Below are 26,339 nucleotides of genomic sequence, written 5' to 3'. Positions count from 1 at the left end.
TTTCCCCGTCGGGTTGAATCATACGGATCCGCGATAAGCAGTCCGCGTTAGTGTTCCGGTCCGACCCGATATGTTATTTCGTAATCGTAATCGGCTAGTTGTAAACGCCATCGCATTAATTGTGACGATGCGTCCTTGATTCCGAATAAATATGTAAGTGGTCGATGGTCTGTGATAATATTGAAATGTCGCCCTTATAAATATGGAAGGAAATATTTTACAGCCCACACGATTGCCAATAATTCTTTTTGGATCACGTTATAATTTGTCTCGGCCTGATTAAGTGTACGACTGGCGTAAGCTATAGGTTGATCCCTTGGTACTTCGCCTTGCGATAGAACAGCTCCTATTGCATATTGACTTACGTCGGTCATTAAGTTGAATTTTCCTTTTTCCCAGTCTGGATACACTAGTAATGGTGGGTTAGGTTGGCTTTTTTTAATTCCTCAAAACTACGATCGCAATTATCAGTCCCTTTAAATGGCGTGTCTTTTTTTAGTAAGTAAGTTAGTGGTTTAGCTATTTTTGCGAAATTGTCTACAAAACGTCTATAATAATTAAGTAGTCCTATAAAGGATTTAATGTCTTTTGCGTTTTTGGGTTGTGGATAGTCCCGAATACATTGTAATTTGTTTGGATCGGGTGCTACACCATTTTCATTTATTACGTGGCCTAAGTATAATACTTCTTTCCGTAAGAAAGAACATTTATTAGGTTGTAATTTTAATTTATGAGTGCGTAACCGATCGAAAACTTGCGTGAGCTTTTTCTATTTCTTGACCTCAATGTGCTCCAGATAATCCTCAACATCGCTTATTTTTGTATCTTTGGGTAACGACATTTCCTTCCCCAGAAACATTGAAATCTTACAGGCCTGAAGCAATGAAGCTTACGGAACATATATATTTTTCATCTGAATAACTTCTTCCATGGCATCGCTCAATTGTAAAATCTTTTAAACATTCTCCTTAGTCAACTGCACATTCTGGTCTTGCTGCAAGCATTTGATTGACAGAATGTTGACACTGTTGAATTCCTCTATTGACATCGATTTAAACTCCTTTAACTGTAAGTGCGATGGAAGTCTAAAGTTTACGTTGTTAAGAAGTGTATTTATGGATTTGAAACAATTCAACACTCATTTTCACGCACTGAGAGTTACTTGTAATACAAACAACACAATTAAACAAAAGTTCCGGATCTAAGCCAATACGTAATAAACATTGCTGTCAATAAAGAATGTGTTACAATCGATCAGATTATTAGCCATTATGTAACACTGAAGGTTAAACGCAGAAATTGTTACTTAATGTTACTTGTTAACTTGAAGAGCGGGTTACGACTGACTTGTCATAGGGTCGTGTCATCCTTTTTATGCAGTGCTATCGAGCGCTTGTTTAGAGCGGGGACGAATCCCTACTCTTAAGCCAGGAAGGGAGTAAAAACTCATATGATATAAAACAGGGTTATGGAAGGAAACATAGTCTGGGTATTGATAACGTATTGAATAACAAATATTATAATATAAGAAATATTTATTATTATTATTATCATTAACAAGATTTTATTAATAATTATAAAAAGACTTTTGTATTGGAGTGAGTAGATTGTTCTGCTGACTTGCCATCTATGAAGTCGGAAAGAGATGGTGGTAGATTATGGTCTGTTAAAATACGTAGGACCATCATTTTCATCGACAGCCTATAAAATTAATAATTATTTTTTTTTTTTTTCTCATACAAATTATATATATATACGACATACGTGTTTCGTCCTTGGTATAGTTTTCCGAATCGGAGCCCATGCTGCCTCTAATGGATTCATCGAATTTGTTACTAAATATTCTCTGAATCCCCTTTCCTCGTCAGCACCCTAAGAATAAAATAAAATTTAGTATTTATCAATATTAAAATCTGTTTTAAAGTATTCGGATATTTGTTCGAGTTGATTTAAAATATTAGGTCTTACGATATTGATTTTTCTTGATACGGTTTCAAAAATGATTCACATTCCAAAAAAGTGAATTTTTTATATTTCACAGCAGGATCGAGAATGTGGGATAAAATATTACCCATCATGAATGAATAAATACGCTTCAAGAAGTCTGGAGAAATATTTACATACCGTGCCGGTGTAATTATTCTCAGCACAATATTAAATTTATCTTTTGGATCGAATCCGATGTTTAAAAACTTGCGGTTTTCAAAGTCAATTGTGAAATTACTACAATCGATGAGTTCGGACGGCGATGAAGGTGCAACATATTAATACAAATGGTTCATTTCACTTATTGGCCCTGCCATATTAATACTGATAAAGTTAAACCGAGATTTGCAACTTGACACTGTTAAAACAAAACTATGACTGAATATTAGTGCTTAATTATTAATCGTCATTAGTATTATTAATATTATTATTATTATTATTATTATGAATGGTGGGGGATGATCGAGTTCTGGAAGTTAGGTGTGAACTGGTAGTGGGGATTAGTGGTGGGGCATATATTTTGTACGTATATAGATGTATAGATATAGGTATATAGATATATGTTTAAGTATATAATATAGGTATAAAGATAATGTGTACTACGAGATAACGGCTGAGCAGTGTACCGGTTGCAGCATCTATGACAGGGCGCGAGGTGGTGTGACGGCGGCGCTAACCATGGCTGGGTAGCGAGTGATGGTACGGGTGGCGGTATCTTGGGTGAGTGGTAGGTCGCGGGGGTGGCGGTGGCGGTGGCGGCCCCCCAGGGACCCAGTTACTACTGCTCTTCGTTTTTTTAGTATGCAAACAGTCGCAGCAATTCAAGTAGCTGTCAAATTACAAATATTACCAGAAAATGCTTTATCGACAGCTGCTTAACATTAAAGAAACTGTTCACAATAATATGGTAAAATACAAAAAAAGTTCTCAAAGAAGCTAAAAAAAAAGTAGTTTTAAGTGTACCTATTAATGTATAATTAAAATTTAAAAGTTGAACCTTTTCATAAAATAAAATAAAAATTATCAGTCAATGTCCAAGATCATCATACAGCAATGGTATGTCAAACCCTGATTATAGGATGTAATACAAACGTTTTGTATTATTTTAGATTCAGAGTATAACGAAGAGAGCTTCATTCATATCAGTGTTGAGTCCAAAAGATTTCTCTGGGGAACTCACTTTTTTTCCATTGATGAATGGTTAGGTTATAAAAACATTGATATAAATAAATTATATTTTATTGAACATGTGAGGTATTTGTAACAAGTATTGTGCGTTTAATAAATAGGTACATTTTGTTGAAAGTTGTATTTGTCAAGTAGCAAAAAAAAAAATTTCAGAAGGGGCATTCCCCCCGTGAAGTATACCTGGATTCAATACTGTTCAGAATCATTTCTACACACCATGGTATGATGTTTATCTGGCTTTTTAATTTCTTTTTGGTAGAAGTTTTAGGGTTTTTTTCACTGTGAAAACAGTTTAATAAGGCATCTACTTGTGCAAGGCGCATTTTTAAATCAATGTTATCTTGGAGTACCTTCTGCAGTTTTTCTAGTTCTTTGGACAGTGTGAAGGACATATTTCTTATTTTATGTTTGTGAGTGCTATAAAAAATGTGTTTTGATTATCAGTCTAAATTGTAAAGCAACAATTAATAAATAAGAACATTTTTAACAGCGAAGGTTATTAGCCTGAAATAAACTTATTAATCACTGTTAAATCAACATTCCTGTATCATTAAAATACGTAAATGAAAGCTCCGATTAATTTAACTGATGCTTAAACTCGTAATTTTTTATTTAACACCGTTAAATAAAGAACCGTTTTAAAGAAAATATAAACAATACAATATCATGATTATGATTATTATGATAACATAGGATTGGATAGAAAATTGCGGATGAACATACCCGTATATATAGAGCCTTATCGCCGTCGGTTGGACTCCGCTGCCGTCGTCGTCTTTGCCGCGCCGCGCCACCGGTATGCGTCAGCAGGGCATACCTATACACCAAATCTAATATATAAAATTCTCGTGTCACAGTTTTCGTTGCCATACTCCTCCTAAATGGCTTGACCGATTTTGATGAAATTTTTTGTGCATATTCAGTAGGTATGAGAATCGGCTAACATCTATTTTTCATACCCCTAAGTGATAAGGGTTGTCCAGAAAAAAATAATAGAAGTGCTCAAACAATGATTTTGATAATTTACGGTAGAAATAATTGTTTATAAATGGTTGCTAAGGTATTGGTTATATATATAAAAAAAAAATAATAGATACAACATACAAAAATACTCTAAAAATAATCCTCAATTGTTCCTTTTAATCAGCCCCCTTTGCGTTTTATTGGCATTGCTCACCGTACAAAACATACATTATGTACAATTGTCAACGTTACTACACTTGATGCATAAACAATATGTATGGCAACGAAAACTGTGACACGAGAATTTTATATATTAGATGTTTTGTACAGTGAGCAACGCCAAAAAAACGCAAAGGGGCTGATTTGAGCCGCAGTACAAGTAAAGCTCGAAACTTGCGAAATAACAGATCCGAAAGAACAGAAGAACAAATCCAGCAACAAAATACTGATGCACGTGTCAGAATGGCGCAATTGCATCAAGAAGAGCCAGAAGATACACGAGCTGAACGCAATGAAGTCAGAAGATTAGAACAACGACAATCACGCCGCTTCACAGTCAAAAGACGAAGAACAAATGACCAACAGCGACAACAGGTACATCAAGCATTTATATCTGATTCATTCCCGCGTCTAGCATTCCAGTATGAGCCCGATATTGAATATTATGCTCATTCAAAAGTGGTAATTGGTGCTATGGACAAGGAATGTCCGCATTGTCATGCTCTGAAATTCAAAAATGAGCCAGCTGGGATGTGTTGCGCGTCAGGAAAAGTGCAACTACCTGAAATTGAAACACCACCTGAACCATTGATCGGCTTACTCATCGGCACGGATCCAGATTCTAACGAGTTCCTGAAGTCAATTCGAAGATTCAATTCATGCTTTCAAATGACATCGTTCGGTGCAACAGAAATAGTTCGAAATACTAATGCAAATGGTCAACAATTCAATTCTACATTCAAAATCAGAGGCCAAGTTTATCATAAAAAACTACATACTGCACTAACATACTTCCAATGCCAAACGAACCACATAAATTCTTACAAATATACTTTATGGGCGGCGATGATTCCGGAAGCGCACTTGCCAATCGCGTGAATGCACGTTGTTATTATAATAACCTTGATTCACTTTATGCCAGGGGCATCGTCGGCGAGTTAGATGCTCTTTTGAACGAGCACAACGAGTTATTGAAAATATTCAAATCACAAATACACCAATTACAAAGCGATAATCACGCTATCGTCATTAATCCTGATAAAACACCAGCTGGAGAGCATTTTCGTAGATTCAATGCACCCGTTGTTGATGATGTTGCTGGAATCATGGTTGGCGATCGTACAGCTGCACGAGAAATTGTGATTCGTAGAAGAAATAATAACTTTCAGTTCATTGCTGACACATATCGTTCATATGACGCTCTCCAATATCCGCTAATATTCTGGAAGGGACAAGACGGATATTGCATAAACATAAAACAACGAGATCCCGTATCAGGTACTTCATTGATTATTAATTTGATCATTAATCATTTAACAAAACAATTAAATTATTGAACGTAATAAATTTAAATTAATTTTTATGAACAAATATTACAGGAGTTGAAACAAACAAGAACGTTAGCTGAAAGAATTATTATGCGTACCGATTAATGATTAGACGTGGCCTGGACAACGTCATTTTACAATGTCGTGAGCTTTGTCAACAATTCATGGTCGACATGTACGCGAAGATTGAGAGCGAACGACTACGATACTTACGATATAATCAACAAAAGCTGCGCGCGGAAGAGTACATTCATTTGCGAGACGCTATCATTAACAACTCCGACGTCGCCGAAATTGGTAACCATGTCATTTTACCATCATCGTACGTAGGCAGTCCACGTCATTTGCAAGAATATATACAGGATGCTCTGACTTACGTGCGCGAATATGGACAATCATGTTTATTTTTCACGTTCACATGTAATCCAAAATGGCCAGAGATTTCATCTTTGCTACTGCCTGGCCAAAATGCAATACATTGCCATGACATTACAGCACGTGTGTTCAGACAAAATTTGAAGTCTTTAATAAGTTGCATTACTAAATCTCATGTATTTGGTCTCACACGTTGCTGGATGTATTCGGTTGAGTGGCAAAAGCGAGGATTACCTCATGCACACATTTTGGTTTGGTTCATCGACAAAATCTGTCCTGAAGAAATCGATAGTATCATTTCTGCGGAAATTCCAGATCCATCCACCAACCAACTGCTGTTTGATATTGTTACAACAAACATGATTCATGGTCCATGTGGTACTCTTAATAGTTCATCACCTTGCATGGCTAATGGAAAATGTACTAAAAATTTCCCTAAAGATTTTACCAATGATACGGTCACAAATGTCGACGGATACCCAATATATCGTCGAAGAAATCCTGAAAATGGCGGACAGTCATTTATTAAAAATATCATCAACACAGACATTGATATTGACAATCGTTGGGTGGTACCATATTCGCCTCTGCTGAGCAAGACATATAATGCTCATATTAATGTTGAGTTCTGCAGTTCTGTGAAGAGCATCAAATACATTTGCAAGTATGTCCATAAAGGCAGTGATATGGCGGTGTTTAGAGTGGAAAATATTAATGTGAATGCTCCTCCAGTGAATAAAAACGATGAAATAACGCTCTACCAAATTGGTCGGTACATCAGCTCCAATGAAGCTGCTTGGCGTATCTTTGGTTTTCCAATTCATGAACGGGATCCAGCAGTTGTTAAGTTAGCCATCCATCTTGAAACCGGTCAGCGTGTATTTTTTCACGAACGAGACAGCGATTGATCGTACAATAAATCCACCTAAAACTACACTCACTGCATTTTTTGAATTGTGTAATCGTGCGGATGATTTTGGTGCCTTTGCACGAACATTACTCTATTCACAAGTACCACGCTATTTCACATGTACTCAAACAAAAACATGGATTCCCCGCAAGCAAGGCTCACCAGTTGCTGCATGTCTCAATTTATTTAAATCAAACGCCTTGAGGCGATTATTTACAGTCAATCCAAGACACACGGAGTGCTTTTTTATTCGACTGTTGTTGGTTAATGTTACTGGCCCATTATCATTTCAAGATATACCTAAAGTGAATGGGCAACAATATCCAACGTACAAAGATGCATGCCTTGCACTCGGCTTGCTTGAAGACGACAACCAGTGGGAATGCATGCTTGCTGAAGCTGCATTGAACTGTACAGCAATACAAATTCGTCTACTATTCGCTAGTGTTGACTACATGTTTCCCGGCCCGAGCACAGATATTATGGGAAAATCACAAAGATTTAATGACTGATGATATATTGCATCAACATTGTATACGGTGCCACGATTTAACCATAACATTCAGCGACGAAATGTACAATGAAGCATTGATTGCTATTGAGGATCTTTGCATTGTCATTGCCAACTTACCACTTAGTAATTTCGGTATGAATTCGCCAAATCGAACTGCATCTGATTTAATGAATACTGAAATGAATCGTGAACTACAGTACAGTACTGTAGAAATGTCAGCGATTGTTGCCCTCAATGTCCCACTAATGAATGAGGAACAAAGAACCATTTATGATCGCATTATGCTCGCAGTTTCAGCTGAACAAGGTGGGTTCTTCTTTTTGAATGCACCGGGTGGAACTGGCAAAACATTCGTTATTTCGCTAATTCTTGCTGAAATACGATCAAATAATGGGATCGCATTGGCCGTTGCATCATCGGGCATTGCAGCAACTTTATTGGATGGAGGTAGAACAGCTCATTCAGTATTTAAGCTGCCACTAAATATTCAGAATAACCCTGATGCAGTATGCAACATTAAGAAACAATCGTCCATGACCACTGTGCTGAAACGGTGTAAAATTATTATTTGGGATGAATGTACTATGGTATACAAACATTCACTTGAGGCGTTGAACAGGACATTGAAACATATTAAAAACAGTGACAAACTATTTGGCGGAACTCTGTTGGTCCTTTCAGGTGATTTCAGACAAACACTTCCAGTCATTCCACGTTCGACATACGCTGATGAGATCAACGCTTGCTTAAAATCATCTCCATTGTGGAGTAATGTTCAAAAATTACAGCTAAAAATAAATATGCGCGTTCAAATGCTTCAAGATCCATCCGCTGAAACATTTTCATAACAACTCTTAGATATCGGTGATGGAAAAGTTGCTATAGATGAAACTGGAAACGTAAAATTACCGACCGATTTCTGCACCATCGCTGATTCGCAAGATACTCTCATTGAACAAATATTTCCCGATGTACACAGTACATAAATCATGAGTGGCTTGCAGAAAGAGCGATTGTAGATGTTGACAATATAAATCTGAAGATACAGATGTTGTTGCGAGAGAACTTGGTATCATATAAATCTATTGATACGGTTTGCGACGACAGCGAAGCAGTAAACTTTCCCACAGAGTTTTTGAACTCACTGGATTTGCCAGGCATGCCACCGCATAATTTACAATTAAAGGTTGGATCTCCAATTATCATGCTTCGTAATTTGAACCCGCCTCGGTTGTGCAACGGTACGCGATTAGTCATTCAAAAATTAATGAAAAACGTGATCGAAGGCAGGATTTTAAATGGCAAGTTCAGAGGTGAAAATATACTCATACCACGGATTCCTATTATACCTACTGATGTGTCAATTCAATTCAAACGTATTCAGTTTCCGATTAGATTGGACTATCAACAAATCCCAAGGTCAAATGATGTCTGTTTGTGGATTAGATTTGAGAACACCATGTTTTTCACACGGAAAATTATACGTGGCATGCTCTCGAGTAGGTAAACCATCCAGTTTGTTTGTGTTAGCTAATGATGGACTAACAAAAAATATTGTTCACGCTATAGCATTAAGAGATTGATATTGTTTAATAGTGTTACTGTCGTAATTGTTTAATTAATGATATATAATTTTACGGAATAAATTATAATAACTTAAAAATAATGTTTGCCTTTTGTTATTTTTATATTCCCTCATCGTTCACAGCGCTCCATGCTTATTTCACGCATATACCACATTCTTACATACATAGTACATACAATATACACAGTCTAACATACATACATACATACTTCCAATAAGTAAGCTATTTTTTGTCTACACTAGAAATTACTAGGAAATTATTTATATGGCAAAACAACGTTTGCCGGGTCAGCTAGTTATTGTATATTATTCCCCCCGCAATACGACACTGCAAGCCACCGATATCCACCGACTACGTTCATGACGATCTTCGTCTCTGGGCATTTTGGTTATACACCGTCTGACGTGACACTAATGAGTACCTACTGAAGCTACCAACATCCACCTCCATACACGTGGCCTTGTTATTATTTTTTGTTTTGCCACGCCGTACATTCTGACCATGATAAGCTAAACACATAACGGGCTCGTGGTGGGCGAAGCTATCTACATCCACCGACATCTCTGCACCTCAAGCCTCCAATCGTCGTAACGTATAAATGATTCCCCCCCATAATGCATATGCATTTTATCGCACCGTTTTCTTTATATATTTTTTCTTTCTTCAAATTCTCCCTTTAAATATTTATACCCCGGAAACCGTTCTACGGAGCCGTGGGTCCATATTAGTACATGTACTTATATATTTATACTTTTTTTTTTCTTTTTTTTAAATCATTATTTATGCTTTTATTCATAGAAAAAATCAATACACTTTAAATAAAAATAAATAAAACATTAAATTGATTTATCTTTCTCCTGTAAGCTTACGCTTGTGTTGGAGAAAGAGAGTTATAAAGTGGTAGACTTAATTACATAATATCATATAAAAATAAATTTAACATTAAAAATATAAGAAATAATTATCAGAAACAAGTACACATAAAGGTATAATATTACAACTAGGTAAAAATAATCATAAGAAGACATTAAACACTTACACTTATCATATTATTTTTTATATAGCATAATAATTAGAAACCCTACTACAAGTAGGTATTAAAGTTTTTCCATGTTAGTAAATAACCAATCAGAAACCAATTTTTTTGCATACTTACAAAGGTGTTACACAAATTGTATTTTTTAATTCGTTATTCATGGAGTTGAAGATAGTAGGACCTTGATAGTCCAGAAATCTTTGACCATATGAGGTATTTGTATATGCTACAGGAGTATTATATGCTCTGTTTATTCTTTTATCTTCTACTCTTTTTAAATTAAACCAAGTGTTTATATTTTTAATTACCCATAATATTGCTAATTTCTGGTAAATTAATTTAAAAAGTAAAACGTTTAGCTCTTTATAGTTATGTACAGTTGACCCTACTAAATCTTTTTTACCCAGACATACTCTTATTATTTTATTTTGCTGTAGTTTTAGTGGTTTTATTACATTCGCAGTTGCACCACCCCAAATCCTCACACCATATTGGAGAACAGCTTGATAAAAGGATATATATACTATTCTGATGAGGTGCTTAGGTAAAACTGACTGGAGTTTATAAAAATGATTTAATGATATACCTAGGCGTTTAATTAAATAATTAATGTGCAGATCCCATCTCAGGTGTTTATCAATAGTTATACCTAAATATCTGATACTTTGAACTCTTTGAATTTTTCTACACGTATTTGTGTTAGCACACTTTTCAGTGTTTTCACAAAAATGAATTTTTAAATAACTTATAGGGATTTGAGTACTATTTATAGTGAACGTCATGTAAAAGGTCTTACTAGTGTTCAATGACAATTTCCTATTTGTTAGACTACGCACAACTTTATTTAGCCCATTTGTTGCTTTGTCGTGAACAGATTTCCATGTCGCGCCTGAAAAAAGCAAACATGTATGGTCGGCATATGTGATCACTTGACCATCTAACTTAGTATTGCAAACATTATTAATATATAATATAAAGAGGATTGGACCAAGCACACTTCCCTGTGGTACTCCGCAGATAACACTTTTTTTTTCATTTAGAAAACCATTTACGTTAACTAATTGTAATCTATTTTCTAGGTAACTAGTAAACCAAAGTAAACTTTTGTTTATTATTCCAAAAGTTGGAAGAATTTTTATTAATTCAATATGATTAACTGTGTCAAAAGCTTTTTTTAAATCTAGAAAGATTGCTAATGTTTTTTCACCATTGTCTAGAGAGTTACTTATAAACTTAGTTACACTATATAATGCATCCTCTGTACTTAGACCTGGTCTAAAACCAAATTGATTTTTCGAGAGTAAATTATTAGATTCAAGGTATTTAATTAATTTGTTTTTAATGATTTTTTCTAACAGTTTGGCAAAATTAACAATCATCGATATTGGTCTATAGTTATTTATTTCGGCTCGATTTCCTCCTTTGAATAGTGGAGCTACTACAGCTATCTTAAATTTTTCAGGAAATAAACAGTATTTAATACTTAGATTATATATATATAGAAGTGGGCCTAGTATAGAATTTATTATGGTTTTTAATAATTTTACAGTTATTTTATCAACTCCGGCAGCTGTATCATCTTTCAGAGTTTTTAAAGTTAGCAAGATTTCTGTTTCTGTTATTTTTTCATTAAAAATGTTATCATACGAGTTTCCATTGAGTTGAATAACTTCCTCTATAGGGTTAACTTCTACTATATTATTTTCAGCTAGTTTACTGCCTATATCGATGAAAAAAGTGTTGAAAATATTTGCGATCTTTTGCGGTTCGTCTGTGGCATATAACATTTGTTTATTTATTTGAATTAAATTAATTTCTTTAGCCTTATCGACATTTTTATTTGTTATTTCATTTATTAATTTCCAAGTTAATTTTGGGTTGGATGAAACACTGTTAATTTTATTTTGATAAAAATTTAATTTTGTGAGTCTCAATATTTTAGTAAACGTATTTTTATACTTAGTATAATATGACATTAAAGATGTGTTGTTAGGGTGTTTTTTAATTTTCATAGAGAGATATTGTTTTTTACGTGCTGAGCATAATAAACCGGCTGTCATCCATTCTTTAACACGTTTATATCTGGAGCCTATATTTTTGATTGTGGTTGCCAAGCTGATAGCATTGTTAATTTTATCATAAATATATCACAGCTTCTATTAATGTCATTATAACTATACACATCTTCCCATTGTTCAGATTTCAATATAATATTCACCTTTTCGTGATTAATAATTTCAATTTTTTTATTATTATTATTATTGTGTTTAGATTTTGAATTTACATTTATTGGTATGGCTAATACTGTAAAGAAATTATCAGTTATATTACTCTGTATTACCCCAGCTTCAAAATTTTTTATCATACTATTAAATTTAACAAAAATATGATCTATACAAGAATGTCTGAAATGATTTGGAGTTCTAGTATACACATAGATAAAAGATTTAAAATCATATAAAGACAACATATTTAAATAGTCATTATCAATCGAGTTTATGCCAACTATATTAATATTTATATCCCCTAATAATGCCATTATATCATTGAATGTATATTCATTTGAATTCAGTGGCGGTTTTCCCGGGGAGGCAAGGGAGGCACCGCCTCCCTTGAAAAGTTAAAAAGAAAAAAGAAAAAGAATTTTTATATTCGATTAAAAATATTTATTTTATAATTTTTTTTTTTTATTTTATATTATTTACTTTTTTTATTCAATGTACAAATATTATTGTATTGTTGTAAAAAATAATTTTAAAACGGATGCCATGCAGCCCCTATAATGGCCAATAATGTATAATATTTCCAATGATAGGAAAAGCATTAAAAATATTAAAAATATTACGTTATTTTCGTACTGTACTACAACAGCTGTCCGCTGTAGAGGCTTGAGGCGGCAACCGATTCTGTTGCCTACCTTGTTATCAAAGTGTACACGAAATTACACACTCACACACATAAGCAATCGTTTGAACTGCGCATGCGCTTTGCTAGTTGGGCGGCAATAAACATTTTCGCCTCCTTCAGTGATAAGGATCAACCTCGCGGCTTATCACAGTGACACAATCACAAAACTGCTCATTTTCAATTATCAAAATAAATCGTATATCTCTATGCATAAAAGTAAATAATTATGAAAATTGAAAATGTATAGTTATTGGTTACTATAATAATTAATATTGTGTTGCGTGCCAGTATCAGATTTGAATCCAAATGGTTAATTTGAATGAAAGTTAAACTTAATAATGTAATATGTTTTTATTGCATATAAACAAAATACATGTAACAAATAAATAAGTGGCTGAGTGACGCAAAAGTGCTCAGTTGTTGATAGCTTTGGTACATCTGCCGTTGCTGGTCTTCGGGCTCCCTTATATATTGTGGTGCGTCTCTTGTTTACGTCGTATGGTCGCCTTCTGGGCGAAACCAGGTGTCCTTGTTGTTGTTGTTGCAATTTGAGAATGTGCAATAACATCTCAAATGCATCATTAGTGCACTGTAATTATTGGTGCGCTTACTATCCCGACACGTGTCATGGTCATAGTAGCATCCGCATTACCCTTGACACGAGGCATGGTCATACTAACTTAGCCTTGTAATCTCGTAGATATATCTTATAGATATCTCGTAGCCCATAACAATTGTAATATTGTATGTTGTATTAATCATTAGTGATTAGTCCCTATGCAATTATTTATAAGACGTTATCAATTATAAGTATAAGTATAGTAATTCTAGTCCCTACTTCCTATTGTTTCTAGTGTTTTGAGTGTTTCTAGTTTTTTTCTGATTCGTGGTTTTAGTTCTTATTTTATAAAAATATGAATCCAATATATGACCCAATTGTATGTTTACTTGGAACTCCATTCAGTCAATGTAATGCTCGTGATAAAACAGATATACTTAAGCAAGGTAAACCAACTCCATCTTTATCATGTTTAACTTCTGACAAAAAAGGTGGCAAAGTGTTTTCTAGATCATTTAGTGTAGCTTGGTATAAACAACACTCTTGGCTATGTGGCAGTTATTACCTAGAAAAATTATTTTGTTGGCCTTGCTTGGTTAGGGCATACAAAGTCTGTTTGGTCTACTGAATGGTATTGTGATTTTAAAAATTTGCCTAGAAGTTTACAAAGACATGAGTTGTCAAAGGAGCATATTCGAAATCATTTTAACTTAAAAAACTTAGAAAAAATTCTGTACTATTGTTGATGCTCTCAGTGAACATGGGAAGTTATTTAAAAAGCATTTTAACGAAAATGTGAGACTGAATAGATTATTTATGGAGCACATTATTGAAATAGTTATACTTTTGGCTAAACAAGAATTAGCATTCCGTGGCCATGACGAAAGTAGCAATCTTTAAATAAAGGAAATTATAAAGAGCTCTTTGAAATATTTTAGTAAGTGTTCATTAGAAATAAAAAATCACTATAAAAGTATTCAAAATAAGTTTTCTGGTTTATCAAAAACAATTCAAAATGACTTAATTACATGTATTTCTGAATACTTGTTTAGTCATATCAAACAAGAAATCAAACACGAGGACTCCCGGGTTTTGGTGCCTTTCGGCTACAACCGCGGACCTTCCGTTAGCGCTGTGCGCTAGTCAAGAACCGCGGAGGTTCACGGTCGATGCCCCCCGGAGCTACCCGGGGAGCGATCGGCCGCGTGTCGTCGATGGACCACAAGCCCCGCACGAACGCCCGTTCCCACCGAAGTCGGGAGAACGTCCGTGCGTACCGTTGGTTGAGGCGTTCACGTGCCTTTCACCGCCCTGGTCGGGCCGCGAGCTATCCTCATCGCTTCCCGTTTTTGGTTACGGGCAACCTCCAGTGCTTATAGTCCCACCGGTAGACTGGGTGAGCGCTAAGGAGTAATCTCACTCGGCAGCCTTCCCCTAGACCCAGCGTTGGTCTTTTAACCACACAGTAGCTCCAGCTACAGCCACTCCGAAACCAATCCGCCAACGACCGCGACCCGGCCGAGACCGGGGCGCGACCGCCGTGTGGGGGCACGTCGCCAATTTCTCAGCGCCGCGGGTCTCCCCCACATCCCGAAGTACCACTCTCGCTCCCTTTCGGAAAGCGCATCAGTGGTGGGATGCCCGGACCGAGCTTCGTCGGCACTAAGCCTCAGCTGTGATCCTACCGAGATTTGGGCTGTGTACCACGGGTTCACGGTGGACCCTTACCGGGCAGCGCTCGCCGAGTTAGAGGCTCGGTAGCCTGCTACACGCCTCCCAGAGGCATCACCGAAGTGATCGACCCGCTCTTCATGGGGTCGCGGTCAGAACCCCGACGACACCCTAGTCCCCGAAGGTTTCGGTGCGTCCGCGTCCCAGACGCCGGCCCCGGCTGGCCATTCCCTTTTAGTCGCCTTTTACGACAAGCAGGGAGTACTGAGGTCGTATTCTGTCCTCGGCCCCGACCCCAGGGCCCTAACTCCTCGTCGTCCCTTGACGCGTGAGCACGCCCCGGTCAGGACGCGCTCGAGCGTGACCCGCCGCTTGTGCCTCTTGCGCCGTGCGTGCTCACCCGGGTCACCCCGAGTCTGTGCCATACACCATTTGCCGGTGTGGCAGCGTCCTGACCTATTAAGAAGGTCTTCTCAAGTTTTCTTTGTTTTACGGTCTATCTATCGTCCCTGTATCTTAAACTGTTTTGCGCAAAAGTCCTTAATCCTTCGTATGTTCTCTGGCTCTTAAGGAACGCCCTGGTCTTCTGGTGGCCATCCCACACCTTCTTCGTGCAAAGTAGCTTTTAATATTTCTCTATGTGCTTGCGTCCTTCTGCATTTTAGGAGTACGTGTGCCACCGTCTCCGCACCTCCTATCGAGCAACTGCAGTTTGGACTCTTGACTAGTCTGAATCTGTGTAGTTGCGCACGGAAGTCACCGTGCCCAGTCAGCATTTGCGACGTGTAGTGGTCCAGTTTCAGGGGGAGGATATACCGTCTAGCCACATTCGGTATCATTTTCTTCGTCCACTCGCCCTTGTCAGTTGCGTCATATCTAAGTTGCCACTCGGTCATGAGGTTTTCCACCGCCATCTCATATTCGGCCAAAGTGCATTTTCCTTGCCTATGCTTGTCCTTGTGGACGACTCTTCTGACCTCAAGGTCCAGCGGGAGTGCTCCCGCTACCACCGAGAGGCAGTTAGTCGAGGCTGTCTTGTAGCAGCTGGTGATAGCTAGGAGCGGTGCTCTTTGTATACTGCCAAGTAGCTTAATTCCCTTCTGTAGGTAGCATCCGGGCATCCATATCTGAGCCGCGTAAGTGATCCTAGGCAGGTAGACAGCCTCGTATATAATTTTGGCTACATCACGGCCCATGCCCCAATTGGCTGATGTCATGCACCTAAGCCTCGTGTATAAGTTTTTTGATTTGTCCTTTAAGTATTGTATGTGGTGCCAGTAGCTCCGCCGAGGATCCAGTATTACCCCAAGGTACCTGACCGTGTCGCTAGCATGAATTCTTGGGTCGCCAGCATTGGAGCCGAAGCCCACCGAGTACGTAGGCTTTAAGCCGCCTTTTAGTGATAGTAGCTGGCTCTTCGTGGGGGAGAAGGTTAAGCTGAACCTCTCCGCCCATGCCTTTAGTGCATCCATGTATTTCTCAATTCGCCCAAAGGCCGTGTGTGGTCTCGCAGCCCCGACGAGGAGCGCAATGTCGTCCGCATATAGAGTCATGGATGCCGTGTCGTCCAGACGAAGTTCGTTCAAGCCAGTCCTAGCAACCTTCCACAGTGTTTGGCCTAACTGTGACCCCTGCGGGCATCCGCGCTGGAGTTGTCTTTCGTACTCATGGTTTTCGAGCCTAAGCCTTACCGTTCTGTTTGTTAGGTAGCTGTTAGTAATGTTTAAGGTTCGGCTGGAGGCACCCATCTCTTCGAGCCTTGACAGCACCGGCCGCCATCCGACGTTGTCGAAAGCTCCGGTGATGTCTAAAAACGCACCGAACACGTATCGGCACTTGGACGCATCTACCCACTCGTTTACCTCCGTCAGCGCGGTTATTGTTGACTTTCCCGGCACGAAGCCGTGTTGCTGTCTGTGTTAATTTAAGCCTGTCTCCTCTTCCATGTCTTGTATTATTAGAGTTTCAAGAGCTTTGCCCATGGTTGGTAGCAGGCTAATAGGTCTGTAGGTTTTGGGATTGGTCAAGTCTGTCTTACCAGCCTTTGGTATTACGACCAGATTTGCGCATTTCCATATCTCTGGGAAAGTGGCTTGTGTTATGCATCTATCGTAGAGATTTGGTTACTCCCGGCCTATGACTGGCCAAGCCTTTCTGAGCATGCCTGCCGTTATGCCGTCTAGTCCCGGGGCTTTGGCTGGCCTCATGCGCCGTACCGCTGCCTTGACTCGCTGTTGGTCGACTGTTTTAAGGTACTGTCTTAACGGTGTATTCTGCGTGGCGTGTGCCGGTCCGTTTTCTTTCGGGAAGAAAGTGTCGAGGAGCAGATGTGCCGTTTCCTCCAAGGTTGTTGTATTACTACCATCCAAGTGTTTCATGGTGGCCGGAACTTTCCGGACACTACTGCCGTTCTTAGCCCATCTGAAGGCTTTTCCCCATATGTTTTTGTTAATATCTCCGGAGAAAAGGCGCCATTCCGCCATCTTTGCGCTCCTGATTTGGCTTGTATACTGGTTTCTCAGTGTATTATATGCCTGCCTGTCACTTCGGTTCTGACCGTTTCGTCTTGCAGCGTCAAGTCGCCTCTTCGCAGTCGCCAGTTCTGGGTTCCACCATGGCTGTCTGCTTTTTAAGGACCAGCGCGACTTACATACCGGTATTGAGGCATGTGCCGCCTTCTGGATTAATATTGTCAGTGATCTGGCATGGGCATCTATTGTCTCACTATTAATTAGTTGTTCGTTTAGTCTTAAACATTCTACGAACTTGTCCCAGTCTGCCTTTCGGACATTGAATCTTTTGTGGGCATGGTCTCTTATATTATTTGCACTTATAATCAGGCGGTAAGTCAAGGTATTGTGGTCGCTATCCGTACTGTCTGTAACCGTCCAGTCACGTATTCGGTCCGCTAGTTGTGCTGTGGTCAGTGTGACATCAATGTTGGATGAACCCATGGCTTCCCTACAGTAGATATTTAATTCACTTTGTGTATTAGCAACGCAAAGGTTGAAATCTGCAATCAACTCTTCCGTGAGTACGCCCCTGTCGTTGCTTGTCGGGCAGTGCCAGAGCTCAGAATGGCCGTTTACGTCAGCTCCAATAAGTACGTTTGGGCTGCTGTCAAGTACGCTCCTCAGCTTTTCAAGGAAGCCAGATGTTGGCATATTATACTTGAAGTACGCAGACACCACGGTCACCGTATCTCTGTCATCACCTCTGCTGAGTGTTACCGTTGCTACATATTGGCTTGTATTTTGTGTTATGGCTAGAATTCGTACATTATCGGCCAGTATTATGATTGCTGCGCCGGAGAGGTTGCCATAGTGGTGTTGCCGACACTCTTCGAAGGCTAAAACTTTGTCCGCTACCATGACAGGTTCTTGCATGAGGACTATGTCCACATTGGCTTTTATGCAGTGTTCCCTTAGTTGGAGGCTGGCTATTTTTTGACCGTTAACGTTGAGCTGGCATATTTTAAGTTGTGTGGCTGTCATTTGGGAGTAAAGTCAGTCCTCCGCAGCAGGCTTTTTACCGCGGTGACCTTAGCTTTGCATGTCGAGCTTGAAGCCTTATGTGGTAGCCGGCAGTTAGCACAGACCGCCATCTGTTTATTAGGGCATTCCCTACTGTCATGCGCCTCCGCGCAGTGTCTGCATGTCGGCTGAGCCTGATTGCACTTTAATGACGTGTGTCCATATTTCTGGCAGCGGTAGCACTGCGAGGTGGTCTTATGTAGCTTGATTCTGCACCTTGTCATGCCCAAAAATACCGTCTTGTTTTCGAGCTTGGGTAGCACGCTTGCTGGCGTTTCGATTACCCAGTGCGTGGTGTAACCATTTCTTGGTCCGAGCTTGTGCTTGACCCTCATGGTATCTATGTCGGTCTGTGTTAAGCCGAGTTCTGGGTTCTGCACTAAAAGACCATCAGCCATCTCAGCTTCCGAGATATCACTATCCACGTCGTAAATTATAATTCTGGGCTGTCTTGGCCCTACCTCCTTCAGATTTGAAACCTGCTTCAACACCTCCAACGTGACGGCATCATCCGGTATGATTATAAGGGTCTTGTCCCTTACCACGGTCTTAGCTCTTGGGTTTTTCAATTTACCCTTAACTTTGATCCAAAGGTCGGATTTGACCTTCGCGAGTGTCTCGCCTTCTGGTATGTCGACCGTAAACTTTGTTCCCGACTTCGTCTCTCGGCAGTTCTCCAGTGCCTTTTTTGTAAGCGTGTTTTTATTCTTTGGTTTTGGTTTCGGCTCTCCCTTGCCAACCGCAATCTCCGCGTACGTGACAGGTCGTACTACGGGAATCTCGCTTTTTGACATGCACTCTTTGCCTGCAAGTTTGGCCTTTAGCTCAGCATTCTCGTTTTTAAGAGCCCCGATCTCATCGCATTTCCCGGAGAGGGACTTGGTGAAACTCGCCAAGATCCCGTTAAGTTCAGTCGTGCTGACCTGTGTTATGCCCCTAAGCCGGCTGTTTTCTAAGCATACGTCTGTGAAAAGGGCCCTAATAGCTGTCGTTCGCTCAGACATGTTTTCCGCCGAGGCTACTGTAAGCTTCTTGGCACGTTCTAAAGCTATTGTTTGCTCGATAAATCCTAGATGTAGGTTCATGGCTTTTATAAGCGCGTTGTCAGCTTTATCTACTGGCTTTTTCTTTGGCTTATTATCGTCGCCGCCTGGGCTTGACGGACCCCGTTTGTTTGAGACTGGCTCGTCAGTATCCATTGCACCACTCTCATTGTCACCTGTGATAGGCGGTTCTACGGGATTTCCACCTCCACGTAGCCTTAGTACATCCGTATCCAATATCTCTGTAGTCCGGTCCGTTTTCAGTTACGCTTTTTTGGTGCCTTCGTTTGATAACGACCCCCAGGACGAGCACCTCTCCTGGCAGCCGGATCTTTGTTTTCCGGAGTCCGACCTCCCCGGTAGGGAGGCTCCGAAACGGTTTTCATTTGTTTCTGGTGTATTCATTGTTAGAGTTTAGGTTAGGGGGCTGCCCCAAGGTAGCCCTCACCCTCTGGCCGACGTCGGGCTAGCTCGTCGGTTGCTTATCGTGCCAAGGTGTTAGTACGGTCCGGGATCGGCCTATCCCGGACGATGGTTAGTGCGACAAGCCTCTTAGCGACCGGACCCGAGGGGCCGGCCGGGCGGGATCACCACGTCAAGGTGGGCTGTCGGCGATCCCGAAGAAAAAAAGTAGCATCCGCATTACCCTTGACACGAGGCATGGTCATACTAACTTAGCCTTGTAATCTCGTAGATATATCTTATAGATATCTCGTAGCCCATAACAATTGTAATATTGTATGTTGTATTAATCATTAGTGATTAGTCCCTATGCAATTATTTATAAGACGTTATCAATTATAAGTATAAGTATAGTAATTCTAGTCCCTACTTCCTATTGTTTCTAGTGTTTTGAGTGTTTCTAGTTTTTTTCTGATTCGTGGTTTTAGTTCTTATTTTATAAAAATATGAATCCAATATATGACCCAATTGTATGTTTACTTGGAACTCCATTCAGTCAATGTAATGCTCGTGATAAAACAGATATACTTAAGCAAGGTAAACCAACTCCATCTTTATCATGTTTAACTTCTGACAAAAAAGGTGGCAAAGTGTTTTCTAGATCATTTAGTGTAGCTTGGTATAAACAACACTCTTGGCTATGTGGCAGTTATTACCTAGAAAAATTATTTTGTTGGCCTTGCTTGGTATTAGGGCATACAAAGTCTGTTTGGTCTACTGAATGGTATTGTGATTTTAAAAATTTGCCTAGAAGTTTACAAAGACATGAGTTGTCAAAGGAGCATATTCGAAATCATTTTAACTTAAAAAACTTAGAAAAAAATTCTGTAACTATTGTTGATGCTCTCAGTGAACATGGGAAGTTATTTAAAAATCATTTTAACGAAAATGTGAGACTGAATAGATTATTTATGGAGCACATTATTGAAATAGTTATACTTTTGGCTAAACAAGAATTAGCATTCCGTGGCCATGACGAAAGTAGCAATTCTTTAAATAAAGGAAATTATAAAGAGCTCTTTGAAATATTTTTTAGTAAGTGTTCATTAGAAATAAAAAATCACTATAAAAGTATTCAAAATAAGTTTTCTGGTTTATCAAAAACAATTCAAAATGACTTAATTACATGTATTTCTGAATACTTGTTTAGTCATATCAAACAAGAAATCAAACAATGCATGTTTTATTCTGTTCAAATAGATGACACCACTGATATAACTCAAAAAACACAATGTTCTATCATATTAAGGTTCGTTAATAAATTTCAGAATTAGTTGAGCGATTTCTACGTTTCCATAATGTAAGTGATGATCATACAGCCGGAGGATTATTTAACCTGATAAATTCTGTTTTCAATGAGTTTGACATAGAGAAAAAGTTAGTTGGCCAATGTTACGATGGGGCAAGTGTAATGGCAGGACATTTGACAGGATTACAAGCGAAAGTAAAAGATGTTGCACCCAATGCAATATTTACTCACTGTTTAGCGCATAGGTTAAACTAGGTACTGCAAAATGGCTGTAATATGAGTTCAAAATGTCGTATATTTTTTGCAAATCTAACTGGAATCTCAGCTTTTTTCCATAATTCCACCTCACGCACTAACTTTGTTGATTCTATAGTAGGAAAACGCATTCCACAATTCGTTCAAACAAGATGGTTTTCGCGTTCAAAAATTTTGAATTTGTTAGTCAATGAGTGGCCTAACTTTATAACTGTTTTTGACACTATTAGCATTGATCTAAAATCATCTGCAGAATCAATTTGTGGTGCTATAGGACATTCAAAAAATTTGAAGTCTTTTGAGTTTGCTTTTATAGCACACATTTTTATTGATATTTTTTTAATTACTAACCATTTATTCAATACTTTACAAACTAAATCCTTTGACATAGAATATTGTGTCTTAGAAAAAAAAACAACATGTGATCTCATAGAAAAAAAAAGGAACTATGATAAATGAAATAATAGATAATATTATAATGCAATTGAATACAAGATTTAGTGATACTGATAAATTAAAATTTTTTTACAGTTAGGTGATGTTACAAAGTTTAAAGAATATTCTACTACATTTCCTGATAGTGGCTTGAATTGTATTAAAAATACATTTACTAATATCTTTCAAGACAATAATAAACTAAAAACTGAATTAGAAGTTTTATACAGTGATATTAAGTATCACAATCTTCAACATGATTATGACCTAATTAAAATCTTTGAGAGTGATGCGTTAAAAAAAGTTATGCCAGAGGTCTATAAATTATTTGCATTAATATTAACTATTCCTTCAACAAGCGTTTCAGTTGAAAGAAGTTTTTCTTGCCTAAAAAGAATCAAAAAGTATCTGAGAAACAGTACTTGTCAACAACGTTTAAGTTCTTTGTCAACAATATCAATTGAAAAATTATTAATACAACAACTTAAAGAAACTGAACCTTTTTTTGATGATGTCATAAATATGTATGCTAGTCAGAAAGAATAAGTTATTGATCTTATATATAAAACTTAATATTTTTATTTTTAAGCATCTAAGTGTACAGAATTTTGTTTTTTTATTAGAAAAACTTATCTAGTCAGTAATGAAATTGATCATCAAATATTTTATATATAGGATTTAATTTATAACATAATATAAGAAAGTCACTTGTTTTATTTGTTATACTTACTAAATGCTGTCAATTGGTTTTTAATAACTAAAAATATTTTATTGTATGTTGAGATTTATTGAATCATTTTTTTTTTTTAAATTAAATATTATGAGCTTATTATTTTATTTGTTTAATGCATTTTTACTTTTAAAGTGTTTTTAAAAAAAAAGTGCAAATTTTGAAATTTAGATATACCTACCTATTTATTGTTATTTTATATTTTATTTATATTTTATACCTACTAGAAAGTACTAGTTATTTTTACATTAAACTATGTACTTATACAATTTTATCAATTAAATGTATTACTATTGAGTTTTTACTTTTTTAGTATACAGATCACAGATTATTCATTTTTGATTTTATTTCTTTTTAAATAGGGTCAGGGGTGTGGGGTGCGAAGCCCCCCACAGGTCTCTTATGTGAAATTATTTATCGCCTCCTCAGAAAATTATTGCCAAAACCGCCACTGCATTTGATAGGATATTATTTAACATAGTCAAAAATTCCTGGATATCATTCGATGGTGATGTATATATACAAAATAAAGTAATTGGATTATTAGAGATATTAATTTTTAACTTAACAATATTAGCTTCATTACAATCAAATTCAAAAAATTGTATACATAAATTTTTTTTATACAAAACAATTATTCCGTCATTTTGATTTCTCTTAATTTTAGTAAAGTAAGTATTATAATCACGGATAGATATATTACAACAGTTAACGTCATGCCAAATTTCGGTTAGAATTATTATATCTAAAAGCATATTTTTTTTATCATTTTCCAAGAAAAGTAATAGTTCATCTAAATTAGAATTTACACTTCTTATGTTGCAATACAGAACATTTAGAAAGAAACCATTAATAATTGTATGGCTGTGTATAAAGTCTGAGAAGGAACAAAAATAATTGGTTGTATAATTAGAAAAATTTGAGGTTGACAACGTTTGAAAAATATCCATGATAAAGCATACCTACTAATTAATAATTATTACGTAATAGATAAAAAGTGTCTAACAATTAAACTAACTTTGATAAACTATTTTCGTCTTCTATGGGTATAACATTAGTGTCATTATTTTTCCTAACAAAAAGTTTGTTATTCTTAAAACACACAAATTTGTAATTTTTTTTTTTAGCAAGTAATTTTGTTTTAAAAAATAGATTTCTATAAGTTTGAGTTAAATAGTTATTGATATAAATACCCTCTTTCTTCCAATTTTCATTTATGTCTGTAGTTAATAATCGTTTAGTTTTCACTAAATGCAAAAAGTTTAGTTTTTCTTCTATTGATTTTAGAATTGCGACAATTTTTCCTGGTTTTCCTGTCATTTTCGAGCGTACACGATATGCCTTTTCCACATTAACCTTGCCGCCTACGGCAACCGAGATATTTTCAACAGTTTTGATACAATTTTCATTATTTTGTTCTGGTAAACCAATTAACTCAATATGTTTGCTGAATTGTTCTTGTTCAATTACATTAATACGTTTATTTATTATCGAAACTTCACTTTTTAATTTTATATTTTGTTCTTTTAGATGTCTGTTTTCCTCCTTAATTTCCTTTACGGAGTTCACCAGATCCCGGATTTGAATTGTAAAATCATCAAACTGTTCACTCATAAAGTTGATTGAATTTGTGAGATCCAATAGTTGCTCTTTAGAAACAATATTACAATCTTCCATTGCTGGTATACTCTCTATATTTTTATTAATAGCTACTATTTTCGATGAGCCTTCTCTACATTTAATACAGCACCATGATTTTTTCCTATTGTCAGTGTAGCTTCTAAAGCTTGTTTCCCTTAATCCCGCAAAGGAAAAATGTATAAATACCTCACACTTTGAGCACTGTATATCGTCTTTGTCGAAGATTTCCTCGTTACATGTAGATCATAATAACATATTAAAAAAAAAAAAACTGTTAGGTAATTTCAAATAGAGCTATGTGGATGGTACACAATAAAACACGACCTTTAGTATATAGATAAGCGACTGGCACACGATTAAACACGACCTTCCGCAATGAACACGAACAGATAACTGATACTAGATTATTATTTCTATTTCCTCATAATTAGTATAATAAGCTCGGTAACCGCCCTCCGATCCGTAGCCCGTATTAATACTACTTCCAAATATTATTTTATCCACATGTATTTTCCCCAAATTCTCATATAAAAAAAAAAAAGTCGGCAAGTGGGTACCGCTCTGCTGTACATTAGGGGGTGGGGAGGACCTTGGACTAGAGTAGGTTAAATTTGAATGCAATGATAGGTATCATTGTATACGAAAAACGATTCTGAACAGAGATGATTTGTCAGTCTAAATATTTAACGTTAGATATAAATATAAACAATTTTATGAATTTTGAACTACAAAATAATTTGCAAATATTCATGATTTTGACGAGTTTTTGTCGAAATTTGAACTTCAAATGCTAATAAAAAAAAATTGAACCTATGTATTCTTATAATTTTTTTACCGCTATAAGAACAACTTATTAGGAACTTTGTATTAATTTTTCAAATATTTTGACTCCGCCAAAAAAATTTTATCGACACTTCAAAAAAAAATTCTTAGGAAAATTAAAAATTTCATTTGTCTATAAATATCTCAAAAAAAGTCAAAATATTTTGAAAATCAAATCATGTAAAGAAAATGAAAATCTAAATAACTGGTAAAATTTTTAAGTATTTACGACTTAAACTTTTTGAATAATAACAAATATCAAAAATCGTTTGAGGCTAAACCGTTATTTAACACGGTTTTGTAAAAATTTAAATTTCAAACACTCATAAAATTTTTTTGTCTGAATCCGGTAGTTTTTTTTTACAGATATTTGAAGAAAAATTTATGGAGAACCTTGTACCAAATTTTCAAAACTTAGTTATAAAAGAAAACATTTTTACGATTTTCCAACCACAAAATTACTTTCAAATTTTCGCAATTTTGACATATTTCGTATAAATTCGAACTTTAAGCACTTATAAAAAAAAAATTGTGACTAACAATTTCGGATTTTTTTTTATCACTTCAAGAACAACTTATACAAAACCTTGAATTAAATTTTCAAGATTTTTTGGTCAGCCAAAAAATTTTTATCGTTATTTAAAAAAAAAAATACTTAAAAAAATTGAAAATTTCAATTGTCTATAAATAGTTCAAAAATAAACTCAAAATTCTATAAAAATTAAACTGTGTACGGAGAGCGCTAATATAAACATTTTGTGAAAATTTCAAGTATTTACATCGATTAGTTTTTGAGTTATAGCAAAATAAAAAATTCGATTTTGATGTAAACTGGTTTTGCGTAAAAAATCCCGTTTTTCCCTCATTTTTGGGGGGTTTTTCTCGATTCATTTCAAAAATATTGAAATATTTTTAACTTTTGACCCC

The 26,339-nt window shown here is 36.6% G+C and overlaps 1 protein-coding gene and 1 long non-coding RNA gene across 3 annotated transcripts; both read right to left on the bottom strand.

The window, feature by feature from the left end:
- Positions 1–1,598: 1,598 nt before the first annotated feature.
- LOC126554581 (uncharacterized) lies at positions 1,599–4,196 on the bottom strand. Of its 2 annotated transcripts, none has more exons than XR_007606693.1 (4): positions 3,898–4,196; positions 1,969–2,358; positions 1,765–1,872; positions 1,599–1,701 (listed from the first exon to the last, which is right to left on the bottom strand). It is a non-coding gene; the product is annotated as an uncharacterized LOC126554581 (long non-coding RNA). The 2 variants fall into 2 exon arrangements; XR_007606694.1 differs by having other exon boundaries at positions 1,969–2,344.
- Positions 4,197–18,731: 14,535 nt separating this feature from the next.
- LOC126554580 (uncharacterized) lies at positions 18,732–19,974 on the bottom strand. The gene has a single exon (XM_050209639.1). The coding sequence runs from the start codon at positions 19,972–19,974 to the stop codon at positions 18,733–18,735; it is 1,242 nt and encodes a 413-aa protein (XP_050065596.1). The 3' UTR covers position 18,732.
- Between the last annotated feature and the right edge of the window lie 6,365 nt (positions 19,975–26,339).

Source organism: Aphis gossypii, unplaced genomic scaffold, assembly GCF_020184175.1.
Source record: "Aphis gossypii isolate Hap1 unplaced genomic scaffold, ASM2018417v2 Contig00548, whole genome shotgun sequence".
NCBI classification, from domain to species: Eukaryota; Metazoa; Arthropoda; class Insecta; order Hemiptera; family Aphididae; genus Aphis; species Aphis gossypii.
Note: the sequence above shows the minus strand (reverse complement) of the source record. Positions and strands in the feature narration are given on the sequence as shown.